General features: G+C 41.6%; 2 protein-coding genes across 7 annotated transcripts in view; both read left to right on the top strand.

The window, feature by feature from the left end:
- The first annotated feature begins 2,032 nt into the window (after positions 1-2,032).
- Positions 2,033-16,086, top strand: satb1a (SATB homeobox 1a). Its single transcript, XM_054764649.1, has 11 exons — positions 2,033-2,429; positions 3,039-3,274; positions 3,685-3,861; positions 4,338-4,464; positions 5,127-5,250; positions 6,024-6,132; positions 8,148-8,665; positions 11,329-11,526; positions 12,511-12,666; positions 13,557-13,751; positions 14,677-16,086. The coding sequence occupies exons 2-11, from the start codon at positions 3,052-3,054 to the stop codon at positions 15,484-15,486; spliced, it is 2,637 nt and encodes an 878-aa protein (XP_054620624.1). The 5' UTR covers positions 2,033-2,429; positions 3,039-3,051; the 3' UTR covers positions 15,487-16,086.
- A 1,758-nt stretch (positions 16,087-17,844) lies between these two features.
- tbc1d5 (TBC1 domain family, member 5) overlaps positions 17,845-23,541 on the top strand; it is a 40,069-nt gene continuing 34,372 nt past the window's right edge. For all 6 annotated transcript variants that reach the window (XM_054763393.1, XM_054763394.1, XM_054763396.1 and 3 more), the window contains exons 1-2: positions 17,845-17,990; positions 22,642-22,730. The gene's annotated coding sequence lies outside the window, so the exon portion shown is untranslated. The remainder of the gene's footprint in view (positions 17,991-22,641; positions 22,731-23,541) is intronic.

Below are 23,541 nucleotides of genomic sequence, written 5' to 3' on the forward strand. Positions count from 1 at the left end.
GTAGTATAGTATTGTCTACTATAGTGACGGGAGAAACAAATGGGTGATTCTGGATGGACATGTGTCACCCTCCTCAACATATTCTTTTGTCTTAATCAGGACTTACAATTGCAGGAGTTGTACAAATGCAATCTCGGCGTAAAGGGCAGTTCTTCTAGTTCCAAATTCCAGATGCTAGGTTACGCTCTCCCAGGTAGGAGTTATTCTTTGATCTTTCACTTGGATTTGGTTCCCATGCGTCGCTTGAACTCGTCCCTTGGATTTTATAATGGCCTGACTCCACAACTCGACAAACAAAATAATGCCTAATTTGTAAGACCTACCGCCTAAAATATGTCATCTACTGTTTGCCTTATACGATTTAGTACCTGACCTACAGTGTAACCTATTGTTGAACTATTTCCTATGCAAGCAAGAAACTCCATTTGCATATACAATATATACAATTGTGATCTATACATGTGTAGTATATAATATTCTGCAGACACATGGCAAAAAAACAACCTATGTATTCATTGAATCAAGTGTATTATGTGGTAGCATGCAAATATATCTTTATACAGTATTCCTTCAATAGTATAGTATTGCAAATGGTTCGACATACTGCAGTACAGTACAGTGAAGTGTAGACAAGCGTAGGTGACTATTGTTTGTATACTATGGACGTAGTATAGTACAGTACAGCACTGTGTGGAGTGGATTACTATGTTGTATGTACAGTGTTTCTTTCGTGGATTCCCTGTTTCGCTGAATTTTTTTTGGTGCTTTTTTTTGTTATTACAGTGTGAGCGCTGTTACAGGCTGAGCCTGGCCCTTTAAGAAGAATTGCATTGTGCGAAGATGTGTGTCTATCTCTTCCTTCTCTCGTCTGTCTGCACTGCCCATTGTTTTCTGCGTCATGATTGGCTGAACACCTTTGTCGATCTATCTCCTTTGTGCCATCCTGCCATGTCTCCTGTGTCATCGCTAGCTTGCCTGCTTGCAAGCTTGTAAATGAATCTTCGGCTCGTCTGCAGCGATATGTTTTAACAAGGATACAAAAACGCTACAGTACAGGACGAAAAGGCACGGTCACAGGAGTGAAATATATACGTGAGTGACTTAATAATTGCTTGTGTTGATCATTAAGGTTGATCATTAAATTCAAACGAAGGTTTGAACTTTTTTGAGAGTGTTTAAACAAGAGAGAAATGTAAGAAAATGTTATTGCCTGTTTGAGAAAAGTGTATAAATTGTATGGTGAGAGGTTTTTCAGGCTTAAAACATATAATAATTGTAAAAAAGAAAATTAAGTTGGCTACTTCGCGGATTTCACTTATTGCGGGCTATTTTGGTGATAAACAAGGGAACCCCGTACACAGTATCGGACAGTCGAGTGTGTGTACAGTACAGTGTAGTGAAGTTAAGACATAAACTATGGACATATAGTGTAATATACATAATATACTGTATATACACTGACAGGCCACAACAATAGCTCCACCTGCAGTGTCGTATCATCTGGCAGTGTAGTATACTTGGGCAAATACTGGTATTAATACTAATACTTGAACAACAACAGCAGTAGTCAGCCTTTGGTTGTGATCCACTTTGTTACCACGGAGAGCTCCAGCACCCCAAAGTCAATAATACTTACCAACACGATGCCAATAAATAATTGAAAATGCCATTAAATAATTGAAAAGGTCATGAAATATATAAATCAGCCGTGGAATAAATAATTAATAAATAAGTCCAATTTCATTATTTTCTCAATTGAATTAATGAATGCACAATTTAATTAAAGCTTTCACATTTTAATTAATTATTCCATATTTTAGTCATCCGTTCAATTGGCTTTGTATTTATTTAATTTTGGCACACATAAAAAATACATAATGCACAGCATGCTGCAGAATATAATACATAGATTTATTCGCAATTGTCACATTTAATACATTTATGGGGCGCGCTAGTGAATTCATTATTACACCATATGCTAATGCAGCTGGTGTGTGTGTGTGTGTGTGTGTGTGTGTGTGTCTCTCTCTCTCTCTCTCTCTCCGGGTGCACACTGTGGTCTTTGGAGTAGAACCAGCAAAACAACTGGCCGTGTGCACGCCTATAAATAAGCTAGGAGGAGCGTGCACACTGCAGGCTGTGCTGTGTATTGTTCTCTGCACACAGGGGGTGGATTCTCGCCGCGCTCATTCGTCGTCACACCACAGCACTGAGCCTCAGTGGGTGAAGGAACGTTGCAAGGAGGAGAATGTTCGGAGGAGGTGCAGCAGAACTACTTGGACATTCAGTGTGTCGACGTTAATCGAGACGATCGGGGCAACTACGGCACACGAGTGGAAAAAGCGATTGTGCTGGTGCACATCATCAGGACGCACGGTAACGGAGGGTGTCTGCAGGATTGAGCATGCACGTTGGAGCGACTAAAACAGGTTGGGGTTTTTTCTTCTTCTAAACTTTCATGAATAAAACCTAACGTGGTATAATTGGGGTGCATCTTGGTGCCGCAGATGAACTGAATGCTTGCGAATAAAAGGCAGTGGGTTTATTATGGAAAATTGCACTTTTTGTTGGCGCTATCTGATGAAGGTCACGTTTAGCTCGGCATAGTATTTACTAAAATATTACCCAGTTATCACCATGAAATAGTGGATACACCCCACTTGATCATACAAGCGCTGTGTTTCAAATGTTACTCATAGGACATTTTATTAGGTACCCCTTATAAAGGCTGCCTCAGTAATACCGCTCATAGAAAGTTTAGACTTCTCTGTTTTGGCCTTATTATTAGTATTATCAGGGTGGGTGTACTCGCTAATACTCACAGGCATTTCTAGTATGGTGTGAGGTCATGTAGTACTAGAAACACATCTCACTGTGATAATAAATATACTGTTAAATACAGAATTTAGTGTGTGGACGGTATCAACACCCCGTCAGTAGAGGTTGCTATCAATATGGCTGTAGCAATTGAGGCAGGGTAATACAGCTGCCAAGTCAATAAAAGCATGCACTCATTGTGAAGGTCTTTGTGCATGCAGTGTGACTCCACAGATGGACCCCCTGTGTAATGGAGCCAAGAAACCAGAGGGCGCCGATCCTACCGCAGACCCTCGGCCTCCTCCTGCCAAGATGGTCCGTCTGGAGCAACATGGAGCTGCTGGATGCTCCGTGATGCAAGAGAGGAACATGCAAGGCAGTCCGGGGACTAAAACCCCTTTTCAGGTGCAGAAACCTTCCTCTGGGAAGCAACAGTATAGGACTTCCCAGTTGAGAGGTAAAGTATCTTACATTTTCTAGAGGTAGTAACACAAATGTGGAGCAAAAGCAGCAAGTTCTGCTGGAAAGTAACGTAAGAAAGCCTTAAAATGATGGTCAAATATACAGTTTTTGCGGTATAAAATGGCATATGGGTCATGCTTGTACTGTGTGTTGCGGCATGGCATTGCCCATTACGAGCAAAATGTCTCATGTTAACTGTTTTTTTGTATGATTTATATGCTCAGAAGTGAGATACTGTCATTGCTAATTAAAGCCCTGGCTAAGAATAAAAGATATGAATTTAATTCTATTTTAGGTCATTCTTCTTATAAATAACCTAACCTATTAATCTTGACCGCAGTCCAGCACAGGACAACTACAAGCCATAAGAAATATGTATTCCCATTTGTCACGCTGTTACGCCAGGAAGCTCCCTGCCTGTTTTCTGTGTGGTGGAGCACATGGAAAGTCCAGTGGAGGGAGAGAGGAAGGACGAGCATGCCGAGTATGTTCTGATCAAGAGGGATCTGCTGTTCAACCAGCTCATCGAGATGGCCCTTCTAACACTGGGCTACTCTCACAGCTCGGCTGCTCAGGCCAAAGGTACACAGCACATACGTTACACACGCTGCTAACACTACGTCTACGGGATCCAACACAAGCAAGTATCTTACATTTACTACAATAATACCGCCCGCTTTTGAGTGAGCCATATGTTTACTATCATGGTTGTAGAACGCAGTGGTGTAGAGCTCTTCTGTATGACTGAATTTTTGCATTTGGATTTCATTTGATTGTGCAACTCTACCTAATAAAGTCTGTGGTGAGTGTTTATAGAAGAAAGTTTTTTCAAAAGCTCCACAGCACAGCGTTTCCATCAAGCAAGCAAAAAAAATATGACCGTGTGGGCAGATAAGGGTAATAATAATTGTAATTGCCGTAAAAACATAATAATATGGTTTTAGCGGATCACGTCGGCTGCCGGTGACTTGCTTTCATCAGCAGAGGAAGGAGATGAGGTGGTTTCTTCTTGAGAAGCTTATCAAAATGTATGAGTCGAGCATTTGCATGTGTGTCAGGTTTGATCCAGGTGGGCAGATGGAATCCAATGCCTCTCTCGAGCGTGACGGATGCTCCAGATGCCACGGTGGCCGAGATGCTGCAGGACGTTCACCACGTTGTTACCCTTAAGATACAGCTGCAAAGGTGTGTACAGTATGTTCTATCTGTGCGTGTTCTGCTTGCTTGCCCCGTTCACTGTATTGCACTCCATCATGTACATACATTGGTGCATAATATGTTTTAATATATTGTGTTATGTTATGTTATGTTATCTTGTTATGTCTTATGCTATTTAACGTAACATAACTAGGTTATGTTGTGTTATGTTATGTTATGCTATGCTATGCAGTGTTGTGCTGTGCAGTGCTGTGCTATGTTATGTTATGTTATGTTATGTTATGTTGTGTTATGTTATTTTATGTTATGTTATGCTATGCTATGCTATGCTATGCTATGCTATTTTATGCCATGTTATGTTATGTTATGTTGTGTTATGTTGTGCTGTGCTGTGCTGTGCTGTGCTGTGCTGTGCTGTGCTATGCTGTGCTATGCTATGCTATGCTATGTTATGTTATGTTATGTTGTGTTGTTTGTGTTGTGTTGTGTTGTGTTGTTTTGTTTTGTGTTATGCTATGTTTTGTTATGCTATGCTATGCTGTGTTGTCATGTTATGCCGTGTTATGTCATGTTGCGTTTTGTTATGTTATGTTGTGCTGTGTTGTGTTGTGTTGTGTTGTGCTGTGCTGTGCTGTGCTGTGCTATGCTATGCTATTTTTTGCTATTCAGTGCTAACGTTATTCATCTAGCTGCTCCAGACTGGAGGACTTGCCGGCTGAGCAGTGGACTCACTCCACAGTCAGGAACGCACTGAAGGAGCTCCTCAAGGACATGAACCAGAGCTCACTGGCGAAGGAGTGTCCTCTGTCTCAGGTATAACACACACACACATGCACTTGCTTGCTGTTGCCGTGACCTGTGAGTGTTTGCACCTATCTCTTTGACAAATGAGACCAACTGCGTGGGCCAAGAGTTAGACAGGAAGTCCAGATGCAGAGCGAGATAAGACAGAGTGTGCATGACTCTGACGATAGCTACCCTATCACGGTCTCACATGGATTTATTAATGCAATATTTTGAGGTGAGCACTTTAAAAATAGCTGTAATTATCAGCTTAATCTATCTGTTATTCCCTCAAGGCCTATAGGACACAAAAAGATAAGAGAAATTGCTCACTATCTCTTATCTCCCTCCCCATATTCCTTCCATCTCTGAGACCAGTCCTCCCTCCCCCATCTTTACTCCCTCAATCCCCTTCCCCTCCTGCCTGTTTGCAAGACGCAGATTAAAATAAATATGAGAAGATGAAAGGTGTAATCAGATGTAAAGATGGTGCAGGATAGTCTCAGGGGAAAAATATATGTGTGTGTGTGTGTGTGTGTGGTAAAACAGATAAAGATACACATAGTCTCACATGACCCCTGATTACATTCACACGTGCAGTATGCATGCATGCATACAAAAAGCATATGCCTGGCCCACCAGCACACTCATACATCTTTATGATCTTATTTACCTTTGGGCTCTTTTTTAATAAAACACACACATGAGTTCATTAACATCAGCTACATGAACAGCTGAGACACGTCGCCACATAGCAGGAGCTCTGCAAACATGATGAATGCCTATTGTCCTCTCTGTTCCAGAGCATGATATCATCGATAGTGAATTGCACCTACTATGCCAACGTCTCTGCGGCCAAATGTCAGGAGTTTGGCAGATGGTACAAGCACTTCAAGACATCCAAATGCAACAGTAAGTCAATTGACAGCAATTAAGTGTCTAAAACCTGTACAACATATTCAAAAAAACATCCTAGGACATCCCTTTTAATATATGAATGAATAGGAGTTGAACTAGACTACCTAGCAGAGGCGTGTGTGTTTTTTTTAAATGCTACGACACCACAACTTCCAAATTGTCATCACCTTAAAGCAGGGGTATGGAACCTATGGCCCAGGAGCCAGAGGTGGCTCTTTGATGACTGAATCTGGCTCTCAGACGTGTCTTCATTTTTTATAGCCAAGTAAAACATTACAGAAATCCAGAAATACAAAATAGAAAACTTCCTTATGCGTTTTAATCCATCCATCCATCTTCCTCCCGCTATGCAGGTGGCCGGAGCCAATGCCAGCTGTCCTTACGATATTTGCCAGGTCAGACACCAAAACTCCGTAATTACTGGATAACGCGGTAGCCTACCCGGGTCATTGAGAGGTCAAGAAGTAAAGTTCCCTCCCTTTAATCAAATAGTCAGCTGGCTAATTCTGCACAGCCAATCTTTTTGATGAAGAAGATAGCGAAAAGAAAAAAAGAGACGGAGTACGGTGCAAAACCATGCAGCACCAGGAGTCACATTAATGGTAAGAAGTATTTTATTTAGTATTGGACAGCTTCAGTATAATAATGTTAGTACAAACAATCAATTCCGAGACTTATTATATTGTAAAATTGTTGGTCTTGCTTGAAAATGCTTGCATTTAGCTGTCACAGAAAAACATTTTAAAATATGTGGCCTTAATGGCTCTCGGTTATAATTTCATCCCCTTGAATGAACCTAACTAATTTGAATTGTGCAAATGTAACTGTACGATGTTCCTTAAAGCAGTGCTTCTCAAATAGTGGGGTGGGCGCCCCTGGGGGAGGCGGGTGAACTGTCGGGGGGGCATGAGAGGCAGGGAGAGCTTCCAGTATTAGCGTAGACCTGCCAACGTGTATGAATTTGTCGCACTCAGCGTGCAATTTGACTATCAAACACGCTTGTATGCTTCACTGCTCTCCATCCTGTTATATTTTGCAGGCTCCAGTTTCGAGTTCAGTACGCACAGTACAGATAAATAGATTTGATCAGTTTCTCAATAGTATTTCAAATCGGAGGGGCGTGAAAACATTTTCTAAAACAAACTTGACGTGTAATCCTGGTTTGGACCGTACACGGCACGGACTTCCCTTCACTTCCCTTCAATTTCATCAAATATGTCTTTTTCCCTGCTTCCTGCACACATTTTATGACTCCAATTCTCTACTCCATTGATTTGATTAATTGGATCAACGCCAAAAAATTGTAAAACAGCTTCTGTTAAAGTTAACTGTAATCAAAAACCAACATGTATTTCAAATCAGGCATGCGGAACGTGTGCCAAATCTATCCATTCATTTTGTTTACTAATATTCTTGTGGTGTCACCATATAACATTACCTTGTTAGCTTTCATTTCCATGATACCATAACGCTGGGGTGTCCAAACCACGTCGCACACTCTGTGCTAGGGCCCTAATTTAAAATTGTCCCCAAGCTGCACTTTGGACACCCCTTCCGTAGCAGTATTGACAGTCAGCTAATGTTAGCAAACAGACAGAACAACGACCCCTTTCAGATAAGATTTGCAAACCTGAAAACCATTTACCCAACATCAGTGACTTTTGACCAACCAAATTGGATGGATTGTTTGGATAAATAGGCCAAAATTCCTACTGACACACTCCAAAATCTTATATACTGTATCCCAAAAGTGCGGCGGTGGCTATAACTACAAAGGGTCCACTCCGTCCTTTTGTCCATAGAGTGCATTGATGCATACAGTATTTGAATGATTGCGTGGCAAAAACCAGCAATGAACTGGTACATGCATTCAAATATTTATGTCATAAATGTCTGAATTGTGATTTTTGGTCACATACTTTCCATTGAGAACATGCTCCAAGACCATGCTTGAGAAGAATCGGGAAACAATCTGCGTCTTAAGTATTTCCGGCTCTTTTTTTCACCAGACATTGAGAGCTTCTCAGACCAGCCGTCACATGTTTCTATCGCTCAGCAGCCCATCACCAGCAGTCCAGCTGATCAGAGCCTTCTTTACCTCCACGGAGGGATGACCAACATAGTGGCTGGAGCCTCCCCTCACAGTATGTGCAACTCCGGGTTGCTAAACCAAACCCTCAGCAGGTCTCAGCAGCAAGTCATGACTCAAATCCTGAACCAACAATATGCTGTCAGCCTCATGCTAGCAGGCCAGGGACTTTCACCAGCCCCACAGCAGTATCTCAACCACCCACCTGTTGGGAGGTCTCCTGCTAAGGTTTTCCCCAAAGCACCAGACCCCCAAGTCCCCCAGCAGGGTCAGTGTGGCCCAGATGGAGGGTCTTCGGCCGGGCTGCAACACCAGACTGGGTCAGGTCTGGTTTCTGTGGATGTGCCGTTTGACATCTACCACTGCGTGCGGGAGGAAATGAAGAGAGCGGGGATTTCTCAAGCCATCTTTGCACGAGTGGCTTTCAACAGGACCCAGGTATGCAACGAGGGAGAGTGTGGAAGGTGTGATGTTTGGTGACTCTTTGACCACATTGTCATGTATTAACAGGTATACAGTCGTCCCTCGCCACTTTGCGGTTCGAATTTCGCTGCTTCACTCTATCACGTTTTTTCCAAAATATATTACTTATTAGTTAATTGGTTGAATACAGCCTGTTATTAGTCAAAACATTATCTTACAACAGGCACAATAATCCCGCTATTGTTGTGGCCGTAACCCACAGCAAGCTGAAATTCAACTCTGAACCCTTGATGTCACTTCCTGTCCGCCACTCACTCTCCTCCCCTAGGGAACACATTTATAGCAACACACACTAGCATGAGCATTTTATTTACAGTATGTCTTAAATGGCTTATTTACTCTGATTATGTCTACTATATTGGGTAGTAAAAGTGTAAAGGTGACTATAGGGGTGTTAGTTGATGTCTAGAGGGCTCTAATAATGTTAAAAACATATTTAGAAGGTTGTAAACAGGTTTTTGATGCGCTAACTATAAAGATTTTCTACTTATAAATAAGGAATCCTACTTTGGGAAAATTCACTTATCTCGTACCGGCCTGGAACCAATTACCAATAAATGAGGGTTTACGGCATTGCACAACGCAGCAGCAATAGAACCAATGTTGTAATACCAGCTCAGGCAACATTAATACCATTCACTGCAAACAACAGTACAGCAAGCACAACAGACTACACCAACAGATGAGTAGCATAACAAACAATTTACATGCTACGGCCATTTTGTGGAATGAATACAAATTACATTAGGAGGTTGTCTACAGCCACAGCTAACGTTTTTTTGAGCCGTCCACTTCGCACGCATGTTTCGGGAGACGGAAATGATTGCGTTGTCATTTTTAAAACCTCGCACTGTGAGGTCGGTTGTCAAACTTTTAGGCTCCAAAATGTAGTTGCCATACAAACAAGAGAACATTTTAAAAAATCGGTTTTAAGTTAAAAAAGAGGGTTTTGTTAGTTGTTTATGGATATAGTGTTATAGCATTATGCAGCCCCATGTGGTGGCGGGCTAAAGTCAACTGCAGCACTTAGTGTAACGTGGCTGTAGAGTGTTTCCACTTTGGCGTGGCCTTTTTACCGCAATGCCCCTTCCCTCATTTGCATGTGCACGCCTAGTTGTGCCAGCTCTCTGCAGCAAGAATCTGGTGCCAGCACGGAAGCAGCTGCTGGCTAACTAATCACAAACCCTTGGAGAAATCCTTTCTCCCTCTCTACCTCCTCTTCTTTTTCCTTGTCCCTTCATTTTCCCATTCTTCATTCCCATCCCTCTGCAACCGTTTCTCTCCATTTGACCTATCACCGTCAATCTGTCTTTTCCAATCTTTCACATTTTCCAAATCTCATATAATAACGTTAAAAAGCCACATTAGCTGAGGCTGTTTTACATTCACCGCCACGCCCCGAGAAGCAGGGCTCGAAGGAGGCTTGTTAATATTATTATCATCATTATCATTTTCATCACAATAAGCAGAGCTAGCTATTAACCATCCCCATGTTTTCCCTGATGCCAGCTCCAAAGTTCTCCAGTGTCAGCCGTACAAGTTGGCATCAGTCCAAGATGCCATCAAGGAGCGGAGGGATCATTTGTCATGTTTAGGAAGATAGAGGGTTTGTTGGGTGAATCTGAAGATAATATGAATACGAAGCCTGTTTACTCTCAAGCTTTCTAAACTCCGAGCATAACATTTCATTCCTTTTCCAGGAACAAAATCCCTACAATCCACACTTCGTGTTTGACGGCTTACCCATATATACACCCACGATACGCCCGGAATAATGCCAGCATGAGGCTGGCTTGTGAACATTGGAAATGCTAAACTGAATCAGTTAGATCCAGAGATGCATATAAAGAGCTTTTGAATAAGTCTCATACGTCTTTCAAACCAGTGAGAAACTTTGCATGGAGATAACGGATCTGGTACTGAGTTGACTCTTTGTGTGTATAATTATGTTATTCTAATTGATACGAGTAGACGCCCATATGAACTGCATTTCAACCTCACTTACATTAAGAAATGAAATGTTTTAAGAGTTACTAACCTAAATGTTCAGAATTCCTGTATGGGTTTTTTTTTTTTAATGGGTGCAAGTTCAATTGTTGATTAGAACCTATTGGTTGACTAACTACACCTTTTTTTTGTGGCAAATATATAAATGTAACCGCCCTAAATTCATAATTAAAATATTAATTAATTCATCAAAATGTGATTTTTGTTCATGCCCATTAATTAGTCAAAATGAGAAATATAATCACAATTGATTACCTGTTTGTTTATGATTTATGTCATGAACGATTTACATATTTCATGTCTTTTTCAATTATTTTCTTATAGTTTTCTTATTGGTGCTGCAGCATCGTGAAAGAAGCTATGGAATGCAACATGAATTAGATGAATCTATCATCCGGGTGGCATAATGATCCACTCGTGCCATTAAATGAATAAAAATGCCGAAAATGAACAAATTACTGTTCAGTTATTTTAAATTGCCTCGTTTTCCTGGCAGAGAACATCGTTTTAGCATGTAAGGGCATCTAGATCAACAACACTATCTGCCAAAATAAATAAAAAATAAATCATATAAAATGCCTGATTGAATCAAACACTCTTGTTTCCTGCAGGGCTTGCTCTCAGAGATTCTACGAAAGGAGGAGGACCCTAAAAATGCCTCCCAATCTCTCCTGGTCAACCTGCGGGCTATGCATAGCTTCCTGCAGCTCCCCGAGGTAGAAAGAGAGCGCTTCTACCAGGAAGAGAAAGAGAGAAGCCTGACTGGATTTACACCGAGCAGCAACAACACACCGCCAAGATGCACGCAGGTCACAGTCTCATAAACATGTAGAAACAGTAATTATGTCAATGCTGTGCACAAATATTGCCGTCGTCCGGGGCGTATTATTGTTATATTTACGGGCGCCATTGCAATGCACATATATTACTATCCTGCGGTCTTATTCGTATTTAATATCATACTGAATATGCCTAAGGTAATACAGCTTTTGCCACTGAAATAAACCCGGCAAAAGTTAAATGAAAATGCATGCCCCGACTAAGGCGTGTCTCTATCACTATGGCAACCAACACTTTCCATTCGTGCACCGACCTCAAAAAAGCCTTTGACCAAAGTGCACCGTTGTCTCCTACCATAACTGAAACACTCACTTCTGTAACTTAAAGGCAATACTTTGAGTCAGCAGACTTGTGCTAACACTGTAAATCATCTATTGAGGCTGCCCATTCCCTGGCGCCAGTACCATGGCAACCACCAATTACACAGCGGTGCTTTTTATCAATGCAAATTATTTACTCCTACAAATGGCGATTAAACTAATCCAGTACATAACATACAGCAGGAGAACATAGCACTAGACTGCAGCGTTTTGTGACGTTCTACTGTGCGTACATTACACTTACATGCATGGTCCTAGATGACCACAATGTAACCCACCAGACATTTGCGTGGGTTGGCGCATGCATTCTGATATGCAATGCAAGTCTCGTGATGAAGCCAAGTTCATTCAAGAAGGAGACACTAATTAATAGACAATGAAAACGTCAACATGCTCAAAATGAAACTGCGACCTATGTTAGTTGAAAGTAAGGGGCAGAATATTCTATACAAAATATCAGTCAGTAGTATTTTTAGTGCATTTTTGTGAATATATATATATATACTGTATATATATATTCTCTTGTACTTCTGAATTATTATTTTTCTAAAATTTGCATTGGCCAGCTCCCAGTTGTCTCCTTTTGCTGTACCTTATATATAAATCCACTGACATTTTTTTCCCCCGCTGTAGGCCAGACTTTCACCGGTGACGGCAGACAGAAGTTTGAGGACAGACAGTTGCGTTCTCAATGTGAGCTCCTCCATCTATGAAGAGATTCAGCACGAAATGAGGCGAGCCAAGGTGTCACAGGCTTTGTTTGCAAAGGTGGCCGCATCCAAGAGTCAGGTACTCATTTATGCTTTCTGGTTTGGGAAAGATTTAGCCCTTTTAAATGTGCAAATGGCACCAAATTCTTCATCCACAAGCTCTCTTTCGTTAGTGTGTAAGGATGATAAAGCAGCAGCTGTACAGGACTACCATTAGTGCAGCCGACAGCTATTGTGGCCAAAATAATCACTTTTATAGTCGCCATTGAAAAGAAATTGCAAGTACAAACACACACACACATACAGCTTGCTTATTTATGACTATACTGTATATATATACTGTATAGCGTGCATGCATGCAAGCTGAAAGCAAATACGCACACAAGCACGGGATGAATGTTTATTGTTTTCATTTTTATGGCAGCCCCATAAGCTTGTTATTGCTTTTGTTTGGAGGATAATTTCCCTTCATGGAAATGGAGGAAAGATTCTTTTCTTCCTTTCTCCTCTCTCTCTCTTTCCTTCTGTTTATGTCTCGTATCATCAAGATGCATAGAGGTCATTGAGGCGTCGTCACACTAAAAGCAGGTGGTCCAACGTCCCCCTAGGTTCTTCTTCTCTGGCTTTATTCTAATAATACTATGATTTACCCCGCTCTCTCTCTCGGTATTAGCCGGCTGTTTGGCAGGCAGATCCATGCTGGATCTTCCTGTTATATCTTCACTGTGCATCTGGATGGTATTGTGTGCTGGTGTTGGGTAACAGCCATGGTTTTTGTGCATTGCATCTGTGCTGTAGTGTTTGTGAATTGCTTTTGGCCTGTTTATAAATGCACGCTTGTGAAATTAGTTTCATAGAGCTCTGGAAAGAGTAAAGTCTGCAGTGTAAGACTGTAGATGGGCAAAATAGGAAAGATTCTTACTTTCCCCCCCCCTAAAGAGCTATAGAGCTATAACTCCATTTCTGCAGGGGTGGCTGTGCGAGCTGCTACGTTGGAAGGAAGATCCCAGTCCGGAGAACCGAACCTTATGGGACAACCTGTGCATGATCCGGCGTTTCCTGAGCCTGTCGCAGTTGGAAAGAGATGCCATTTACGAGCAGGAGAGCATCCCTTTACAGAACTGCACTGACAGACGTACACTACTCAGCAATGACAATGCACTGGTAAGGTGGCAAACACATGCACGGGCGCTATTATTAGATTCAATCACATTATCAATTCACGTATAATTGTGCTTGAGCATAAAATAATCACATTGAAAGGCTTCGGATTCACTTAAATGTCTAATAGCTGGTAACACAAGTGAGTCCAACTCACAGTGTTGGTGTCCACAGTGTCGAGCAAATCCTCTTGGGCATGGAATTCACCAGAGCTTCCCCTTCAACTTCCTCAGCAAGGCACGTCACTTCATATTGCTGGCGTGTCATGTCGGGAAAGTGACTTGCGGATCAATTTCCAAAGGAAAGGGGATCATGCTGTGCTTCAGATTGTCACGTTACATGTTGGAATTCATGCCTGCAGCACTCACGCAGTCCCAGCCCATGACACCACCACCACCGTGCTTGACTGTAGACAAGGCTCAATTATCTTGTGTTGCCAGCTATTTAGACAATAATGGCTGTGAGTCATTTCCAGCGCCTGGTAAATCTATACTGCCATAAAAGCTGTATGTACACTGACTGCGCTAAAGTATATACTGTATCCATCTTTCATTTCTGTAGTATTGTCCCGAGAGAAGATATTCTGTAATAAAAATGGTTTCTAAATGTGAGGGGTGTACTCACACTTTTGTGGGATACTGTACATGTGTGGGTGGGAGGAGTTAGTGCAGCTACCATTAATGACTCCCATGATGCATTGCGGCTGCATTTGCCCTGCAGGATGCTACAATATTAAAAAGAGCTTCAGTGCACACCCCAAATTAACATTCTGACATAGCCACAAGGATGCCAGCATTTTATGTGTAGGTGTTTTATAAGTGGAATTTAAATGTTGTGATAATAGGAGAAAAAAAAACATGAAGTGAAGCTTTAAAATGGTACATCCTTGGAAAAATGTTACTTCCGTCTTCCTTTGTTCCTCCCCTAGTATCAACGCAACTCTCTGCTGCCACAGCAACACCATCTTCAACCTCATCAACCCTTGCATCCCGAAGCAGGACCTCATTTGTCTCCTCGACAACCATGCACTGCATCACCAGCTGAGTTGGAGACTGGGGGCAACTGGGGGCTTTTGAGGGTCAGTGTGCACGGTCAGGGCAGTAGCAATGGCGAGGACTCACTTGAGGGACGAGGAGGAGGAGACAGTGGTGATTTTGGTGTGGACTGGAATTGTCCGAAAGCGGAGGACAAGGATGCAGAAGACGACGAGCAGGTGGCTGGTGGAGAAGGCGTAGAAGAGACAACATTTAAAGGAAAGCTTCAAGTGAAGTGGCCCAGTTTGAAGGATGAGCATGGTGATAGATTTGGGATTTGTACCAATGCAGATAATGAAGAACAGGCCCAGCATGTGGGATTACCAGTGTCCCATGAAGCGCTGGGCATTTTGCAGAGCTTCATCCAAGATGTGGGCCTCAACCCAGACGAGGAGGCGGTCCACACCCTGTCAGCTCAGCTGGATCTGCCCAAACATATCATCCGTAGCTTCTTCAGCAGCCAAGACCACTTACCCATCGGCCCACATGGTCAGTGCTGCAGTCAGATCCAAAAACACAGACAAGAGCACGGCTGCGCGGTCAAAAGAACTGAGCAACAGGAGCAGGAGGTAAAAACTGAAACAGCAGAAATGAACGAGGAGGAAAAACAAATGGGGAGACATGAAACAATGAAGATAATTACTTTGAAAGGGTTGGATATGAGCACTCAAACCATCCCCACAATGAAAGAAGAAGATGTCTAGCCCAAACATATTACGGTATATTGAGCCATAAGAGCTTGGTAAGGGATCTGGAGGATGTCCCATTTTAGGACCATCATGCTGTGTTTTTGTGTCTTTATGAGTCCTTCAAGATCAATTTCAGACACACTGTGTTTGTTTTCCCTGTTTTGATTGATATGCATCAGTCTTTGACTGGATGTGCAGTAGGGCTGCACGGTTCTGCAAAAAATGTGAATGATGATTTCCTTGCTTAGAATTGAGATTGCGATTCCCTGGGAAGGTTTTTTCCACATACAAACGCCATGTTCAGGGCCAGAAATCATGTTTTTTTAAATCATTATAATCATCATTATTATTGGACTCCTCATTGTTCTGATTTCAAGAAACCTCCAATGGTCTTTCTGCTGTTCTTCATGGGAGGCCCTGGAAGGACAGCTGACGGGGGACTTTCTTGATAGAAATCAGCAGAAAGACTGAAAATAATCCATCGAGTGTTGCTCGTTCGACATTACAGTTATGCACATTGTGAAGAAAATTTCAAAGGAAAGTCAGTTAATGCCATCGCTCCTCCTGTGAGCTGATTAATGGTAGCCAGCAAGCCTCGCCGGTGTCGTCGGTTGTCAGCGGGGGAGGGGGGGGGGGGGGGGAACCGGGGCAGACGAACCAACTCGCCCTGGCCGACGAGGTGCGTTGGGAGACAGAGATATTGAGGAGGTTTCAACAGTGCAGCATGAGTCCTTAAATACAACGGCAGCATTTGTGATGCAGCTCTTTAGGTCACATTCTTGAAATTGTCATTTTGAAATTAGATTGCATGATATCGTGACTCCAGATCACTTTTTTTACTAAATTTTTTTTAGCAGCCCTAATGTGCAGGCATTGAAAACCATGATGTAGCTACTTCTTCATGAAAGTAGCTTATCTGAAGACGACACATCACGAAAAGAATGTGTTCCCATCCTAACACTGTTTTCCCTGCAATCCATGACTTTACTATGTCTTTCAATCATATTTAAAATGTGCTCTGTGGCAGTCATACTCTTATTTAATTGTCCTTATCTTATCACCTGTACCTTTTGCTCCCACATGAATGTCTTGGTTTGATTTAATTCAACAGAAGTGCTATTTGGAGCTGTGTCGATACGTAGCATTTTAAACCGATCCTTAATAAATGAGTCAGTTATATTTATTAATCAGACCAAGAATCATGCTGAATTATTTATCATTTCACCGATGTATAATTTATCCATGGGCACACAGCACTTCATATTTGGTGGGTCTCGTGTCGCATTGTTTCATGGGGCTGTCCTGATTTATACTCACCAAACACACCGGCACAATCTAAATAGCTGTCCAAAATAATAACTCTAACAGTATAATATATGACAGAGACAAACTGTAAGACGCAAATCCAATGTTCCAGGCTGATAAAGTGACCAATTAAACATGAATGGATGTTTTTTCCGCATTTCCCCATAAATACTGTTCTATGCGGATCACAAGGTGTATGTATTTGTGGCATTACGTCATGCTCGACAATGCTGCTCGTGTCTATCTTTAGTCTGTTTTCTGTATTGAATTCTTTGGAGAGGTGTCTCCGTCTGCCCCTGGCTGTCATATTATGGCTCCCTTACTGACAATTCAACATCCGAGTCCCATGGGATCAGGGTAGCATAGCAGAGCAGATGTTTCCATGGTGACACTTTCACCAGGGCCAGGGAGAGGTCATGAAAGCCTCATCATCGATAATATTAGCAATAATAGCAATGATAATGGCGCTTGTGAAATGAGCAAAGGTGATGATCGTCAATAACTGTGTTTCATTTCGTGACTATTACCACCCCGCCCCCCCCACAGCATAACCATAATTCTGCTTTGCTTTATTTGGTGTCTGTTGAAAGCACCTTGTTGTGGAGAAAGTGCTCATTTGCCTCACATCAGACATGTATGTAATTAAGACTTCATAAAACTGTCCTAATGAATCCTCGTGCGGCGCCTCTGCATTTTGTTATATTGCACAACGTCAGGCAACATCACTCACGATCTACGATGATATATCTGTAATTCATGTGCATTTCCAATTGCATATGACTCCAAATGTTTTAAAGCCACAAATGACTTTACTGCTGTTACTGTCTGAGTACCACCCTTTAAATGATGACTATCGCAATGACGTTCTTGTGCCTATTGTGTTTTATTGGGATTATACTCACATTCACACTCACTAAACACAACACCTGCACGATGCAATGATGTACAATATAAAATGTCATCATATAATAGTAACTGAAACGCAAAAACGGCCAGTTCGCCAGAAATAGTTTTGAGTTTACCTGCAGCCTCGTACGTCATCAACATGGTCATGTGACTAGTCAGCTGGTCTCGTTGGTTTCCTGAATTGACTGTCCCGCGACTGTTTACAAAGCTTCATCACTTCTTGAACACCCCGATGCTGGAGTCCTGCGTGAACATAAAAAAACTACCAGGATCATGGTGGCTGGACTATCATACTTCCGCTAGGAACTGTGAGTATTTGCGGTGTGCGAGAGAGTTTTGTTGCTAGTTATCACTTAGCTTTTTGGCGGCGTGTTAGCAAGTAGCTGCGTGTGGCGGAAGTAACGACGGGCCTTGCCAACAGCTGTGCTAACGTCACTTTAGTCTCAACACTCCTGTCATCTTTTAGTTTTATTTATACCCTCCTGACATATAGAGACTGTATTTTACATTTGTGCAAAATCGCATACGCATACGTTGTGCCTTGGTGCATGCTAGCTATTAGCCTGCTTGTGTGTTGTTAATCCCTGTGTCTATTGCCACTGTTCACGGCATGCAGAATATTCATTTATATAAAATGTTTTGACGAAGAAGCAATTGGCATTGTTTGTTTAATGCACGTTTAACCTTATAGACAGTGACAGACAATGATGGTCCCATGTATTGCATAGTAAACGTTGGTATCGAGCCGATACCCAGTAAATGCAATTGCACAGTATCGCCAATACCGACACTTTTTTTAAATGATAACTATTCTAAACATAATTAAACAAGGAATAGTTTAGTTTAATTTATTTATTCTCTTATTTTCGAAGCAATATGTACAATATAAAAAACACTGATCATTGTCAAAATAAACATAGAGAAGAGAACCGAAAAATATCGATCTCCTGTGTTTCCCACAGGACTGCAATCTATTTGTGGCATCAAAGTCCTGTCTGTCAATTGGTCAAAGACAAGCGACGTTGTTGTGGGTGACAACAGCAGGTTTTTGTGCTCCGGCTCGGAACTGCTCATTGAATCAATTGCATATAAACAATTGCCCGACTGTAGTTGTCTTAATGGGGATGTCGTGGTTAGGTGGTGCTTGAAATGTAAACATTTGCACTTGTAATGCATGGCGTGTTAGTTGTCAAAATACAGCAAAATGTTGGGGTGAAACTTTGTAGCACACCATTTGCAGCAAAGTGTTTGTTTTGTCACCTATCACTCAAAGATGATATGTAACCGACTATTTATTAAAATCTATTTAAATGCTGAGCATATTGCGACCAAAATAAAACATTTGGACACCCAATATAATCCCTGTTAGCGTTTAAGCACCTTAATAACGCAAATGACGCAAATTTATTTCCTTCTACTATTAGAAGAATTGCTTTATGTGAAGTTCCTGATGTCCTCGTTAGAAGTCACTGCTTCTTTAGTCACGTATTTTGCAATTGAATCAGTTCAAATTGAGCAAGTTTATGATATTTTGCAGGGTTAAGGTCCTGCCTGCGCTTGTTTTCATCCGCTTGTGGAGCATGTGACCGAGCGAGAGCCTCCTGCATGGGCTCTTTGCTCCGTGTGGAAGGAAAGGCATGTGAGTTTGTTTAGCTGGGCTCTTTGCCGCATACGGCCCCTCTCATGCTTGTTTGCTGATTCTCAAAAGTACTCAGCTTGTTGACAAATTATGTATGATTTTCCTGGGAAAAAAGGCCATTGCAGAGCTGCTCATGTCATCATGGTTAATTCTACTTTCCTTCTGTTCGCCCTTCGGCAAAACATTCAGTAGGATTGATTAACATGGCTTCACTTTCAGGGGAATTCAGGCTCAGCAGCGTCTTCAAGGCCAAAGAGCAAACTGAAGCTTTCCTTGTGCTTTTATCGTGCCATCGACACCAACACTGGCTGTTTTTGTACGGGCCTGCCTGCTTGTTACAGAGCGGGCAGACTTTTTAATTTGCCGAGTACTGAGGTGAAAATCTCCCCCCCTTTCTGAACCGTCAGCTGATCTCCGCTTCTGAAAGTTTCTCATGACGCAAAAGAATGTGATGTGATGTGGCTTTCATCAAGTGGAAGCACAAGGTTAGCATTGAGCAGGCGAATGGGGGTATTTGTGGTCGCGATCGGAGTCCGTGAAGGGATGTGAAAGTTTAACTTGCATGAAGTCGGCATCTTGGAAGGTGCAATGCATAAACACAAAGGACTTGAAGTGTATCTAGCTGAAGGCTGGTAACTTAACATGTTTGCAGTGGGAAAGAACTGAACCCCATCACACTGACAAGTGTTTCTTCTAGTTTGCCCCTCTTATGTAACAATGAATATAAAAACACCTCTCAGTATGATGCCGTGCATTTCTACTGCAAAGTAAAACCACATTAAGTGACGGCCTCGATTGAATTTCCTGGCAGAATATTTATATAGACAGCTGTTGCATTGGATATCATTACCTCGGGTACAATGAATTGATTTGAAAGATCTTCAATTATTTAGCTCTCTCCAGGTGCGTTATGCACATGCTAATTTGCATCATGCAGCCTCACGCTTCAAGGAATATGTAACAAATGCAGCGGAAGATAGAAATGTGTCCCCTCCTGCGTCATCATCTTTGCGTTAGCTCAGGCTGCCTTGATGCACAAAACAGCACCAAGTAATGTCATCTGAGCGCACTTTATTTTGGAAAAGATGGGACAATGCTTTGGACGCATGCGAGCCTGCTGGGAGACATGCGCCTGAAAATACCTTCTTGAAAGATTTTATTTTTGGCACAACCACTGCAAGCTGAAATAAAAAGCATATTGTTAAATCACAAGTCAAAATGAAGCATTATTGTAGCCTTCTGTTGCAGGGGTGTCCAAAGTGTGGCCCGAAGGCCATCTCTGGCCAGTGACTGTTGTTTTATCGGCCCTCAGCACATTCTAAAAATATACCGTATATTTCGGTGTATAAGCTGCACCCGCTAAATTTACAGGAAACAGCAGATTTGCACGTATAGCCTATATAGCCTATAAACCACATATGTCCAAGTCATAAAATGGCATATTGTGGCACGCACGAGTCTGTGAGGACCAGGCAGCTCTTTATTTGACAGGAGCCAATCATGAGCTATGAAAAAAGTCACGACGAGCTTGTCAACCCATTGGAAATTGCAGGAGGTCGTTACTCAAGGTAACAGTCTGCCTCACTGTCATCTTTCAAAGAACACAGTAACTTAACACTCAAAAGATACACCCAATAAATATACAAACATGTACCAATATGAGTTGAATGGGGAAAAAAACATTTTAAAGTTTTCCCATAATGCATTTTGTCTGAGCAAATCATTTCATTGGAGGACAAGGAGCATGAAAGTGGATGGATGGCGCTGCAGTGCTGCCTCTGTCCACCAGAGGGTGTTAGAAGAGTTCTGAATGAAGTAAATGAGATGTCACGAGATTAGAACTCAGCTATAAATCTGTATAAACCGCAGGGTTCAAAGTTTAAGAAAAAAGTAGCGGCTTGTACGCCAGAAATTATGGTAATTCAACAAGAAAATCCAACGAAACAAAAAATGGTGAAAATTTTTTTACGAGAATAACATCAAAATATTAGGAGAAAAAAGTCATAATGTGATGAGAATACAGGAAGAAAAATGTAATTTTAGAAGCATAGTGTTGAAAAAATGTGAAGAAAAAATGTTTTTTTAATTTTGAGAAACAAGAAAAAAGTTTGTGTCGGCTCTCAGTCGTACAGGAGTTGTCCATCCTCCATCCTCATCCTCATCCTCATCCTCGAGCGAAACATCCGACACCTTCTTCACAGAAGTACAGATGACGTCTCAAGAAGCCTTTCCCTCGAAAGAAAAAAGTTGAAAATTTTGGAAATTAGGTTGGGCAAAAGTCACAATATTACAAATTACATTTGTAAAACATCAAAAATAGTAAAAAAGAGTAATGTAAGGAGAAAAAGTTCATAGTAAAAATATGCTTTGTCACCTGTGACGCAAACCTGTGATGCAGGTCGTTTCTTCTGTAATTACAGTATGTACAACTTTTTAACATATCTGCTTCGGTAGGTTTACCAAATGTAAATTACCAATGTGGCCCCCTGCATCCTTTGATTTTATTTTATTTCTTTGTATGCAGCCGTTGCTGTAACAAATTTGGCCCCCCCCTGTTCTATTGGCTCCCAATAGATTGTACAGGCGTACCTAATGCAGCAAATGCAGAAACAAATCTTTCACGGCAGTCTTTGAAAGTAAATACATAAACATTGTGTGCTTGACGATAGTTGTCGAATTGTATGCCAGCGGAGACGGAGGGCTGAACTACTGTATGAGCAGTGCACTAGTCTTTGAGGATGCTTCCAAGGAAAACAGGGCCCATACATCATGCATATACAATTATTTCTATTTTGATGACGCGTGGAGCTGATTTATCAAGCAGCGCTCCATTCACATGGTTAATAGGTTTAAGAGATTCCTTTCTTGTCTTATTTCCACAATTAATAATGGGAAAAGGGAACATTAGGCTCAGTGGAAGCACGCTATTATTCTGTCGGCCCCCTGTATTAGGCTAACCATTTTCATAAACGCGGATTAATCCCAAACCGGATAAAGACTGGAGGCACAATTAGTTAACCTAGATTGCGTTGGTCTCTGGGAGAAAGTTGAACTTTTCTCTGAGCTACTATGACTTGTTTCAGCCCATTTTTAATGGCCACGTTCACCGCTTATTATCAGATGTGACTTTAGAAAACATTCATTGGTTAAGCTGACGCGTGAGTCTTGGCGCAGGATGATTTGGTTTGTTTGGGCTTTCTTGAAAGATGACATCACGGTACTAACATCTTCAGTATTCCAAGACAATTAATCATTTCCATAATTTTACATCACATTATCTTCGTGGCTAAAGATGATCATTTGTGTTTTCCGATTTGCAGACTTTGGCAACGAGCGTCATCGTCATCTTCTGCTCTGCAAGTTACCTGAGCATCTCCACCACCACTGTATGGGTGATGCAATCAACCTGGTAAGGCCCAATAGACTCCTAACCTTTAATGGCAACTAGAGTGGAGAATATATACTGTGTTGGGGGTAATACAGACCCATTTTAATGCATTTCTATGTGTTTGTGGCTGTGCACCGAACAGATATGCACATTAACACTCAATAACGTCAGTGTATTCCCACTTTTTATCAGCATTTTGGGCCAAATATGCCAAAAACCCAATGAAACAAAACAACATAAACATGAAAAAAAACGGGGGATTTATAACTGCGTATTATTTTTCTGAATAAATGAATGGACCATATTATCAAAATGGATATAAATTTACATCAAATTTGGTGAAGTTATTTACAAAACGGACTGGTACTCGGATGGTAAATGCTCTACATATGCTGTAGTCGAGACATTTATATACTTCAGTGTTGACCAAACACAACTGAATGCGACAGCCACAAATAGATTCCGCAATAATTACAAATCAGCAGTGGTTAATATGCACCCTTATGAGAGGTTGTTTTTGATTTATTTATTTTTTTAAATCCTTGGCAAAGTTGGTGTAATGTGTGCATGGACAAAATGACAAGAGTTGGCTAGTCCGGGCCACCATTCATACGCTCTTTATGTTATTATACTACAAAAGCAGGCAGGTGTAAATACTACTAAAAATGGTACCGTAAATGGTCTTTCACTTGTATAGCGCTTTTCCGCCTCCAAGGCACTCAAAGCGCTTTGACATTTAGCTACTGATGACGCAGCATCAGGAGCAACTGGGGGTTCAGTATCTTGCCCGAGCATACTTCGACATGATTCACGCCCCCCGATTGGAAATAGT

This window comes from Dunckerocampus dactyliophorus, chromosome 20 (assembly GCF_027744805.1).
Source record: "Dunckerocampus dactyliophorus isolate RoL2022-P2 chromosome 20, RoL_Ddac_1.1, whole genome shotgun sequence".
In the NCBI taxonomy this organism is placed as follows: Eukaryota; Metazoa; Chordata; class Actinopteri; order Syngnathiformes; family Syngnathidae; genus Dunckerocampus; species Dunckerocampus dactyliophorus.

Bases quoted from the DNA above. Each gene is read 5' to 3' on its own strand.
- satb1a (XM_054764649.1), top strand. From the start codon at position 3,052: ATGGACCCCCTGTGTAATGGAGCCAAGAAACCAGAGGGCGCCGATCCT. The intron at 5,251-6,023 runs GTATAACACACA...TCTCTGTTCCAG, and splicing joins AGGAGTGTCCTCTGTCTCAG to AGCATGATATCATCGATAGT. The intron at 8,666-11,328 runs GTATGCAACGAG...TGTTTCCTGCAG, and splicing joins TGGCTTTCAACAGGACCCAG to GGCTTGCTCTCAGAGATTCT.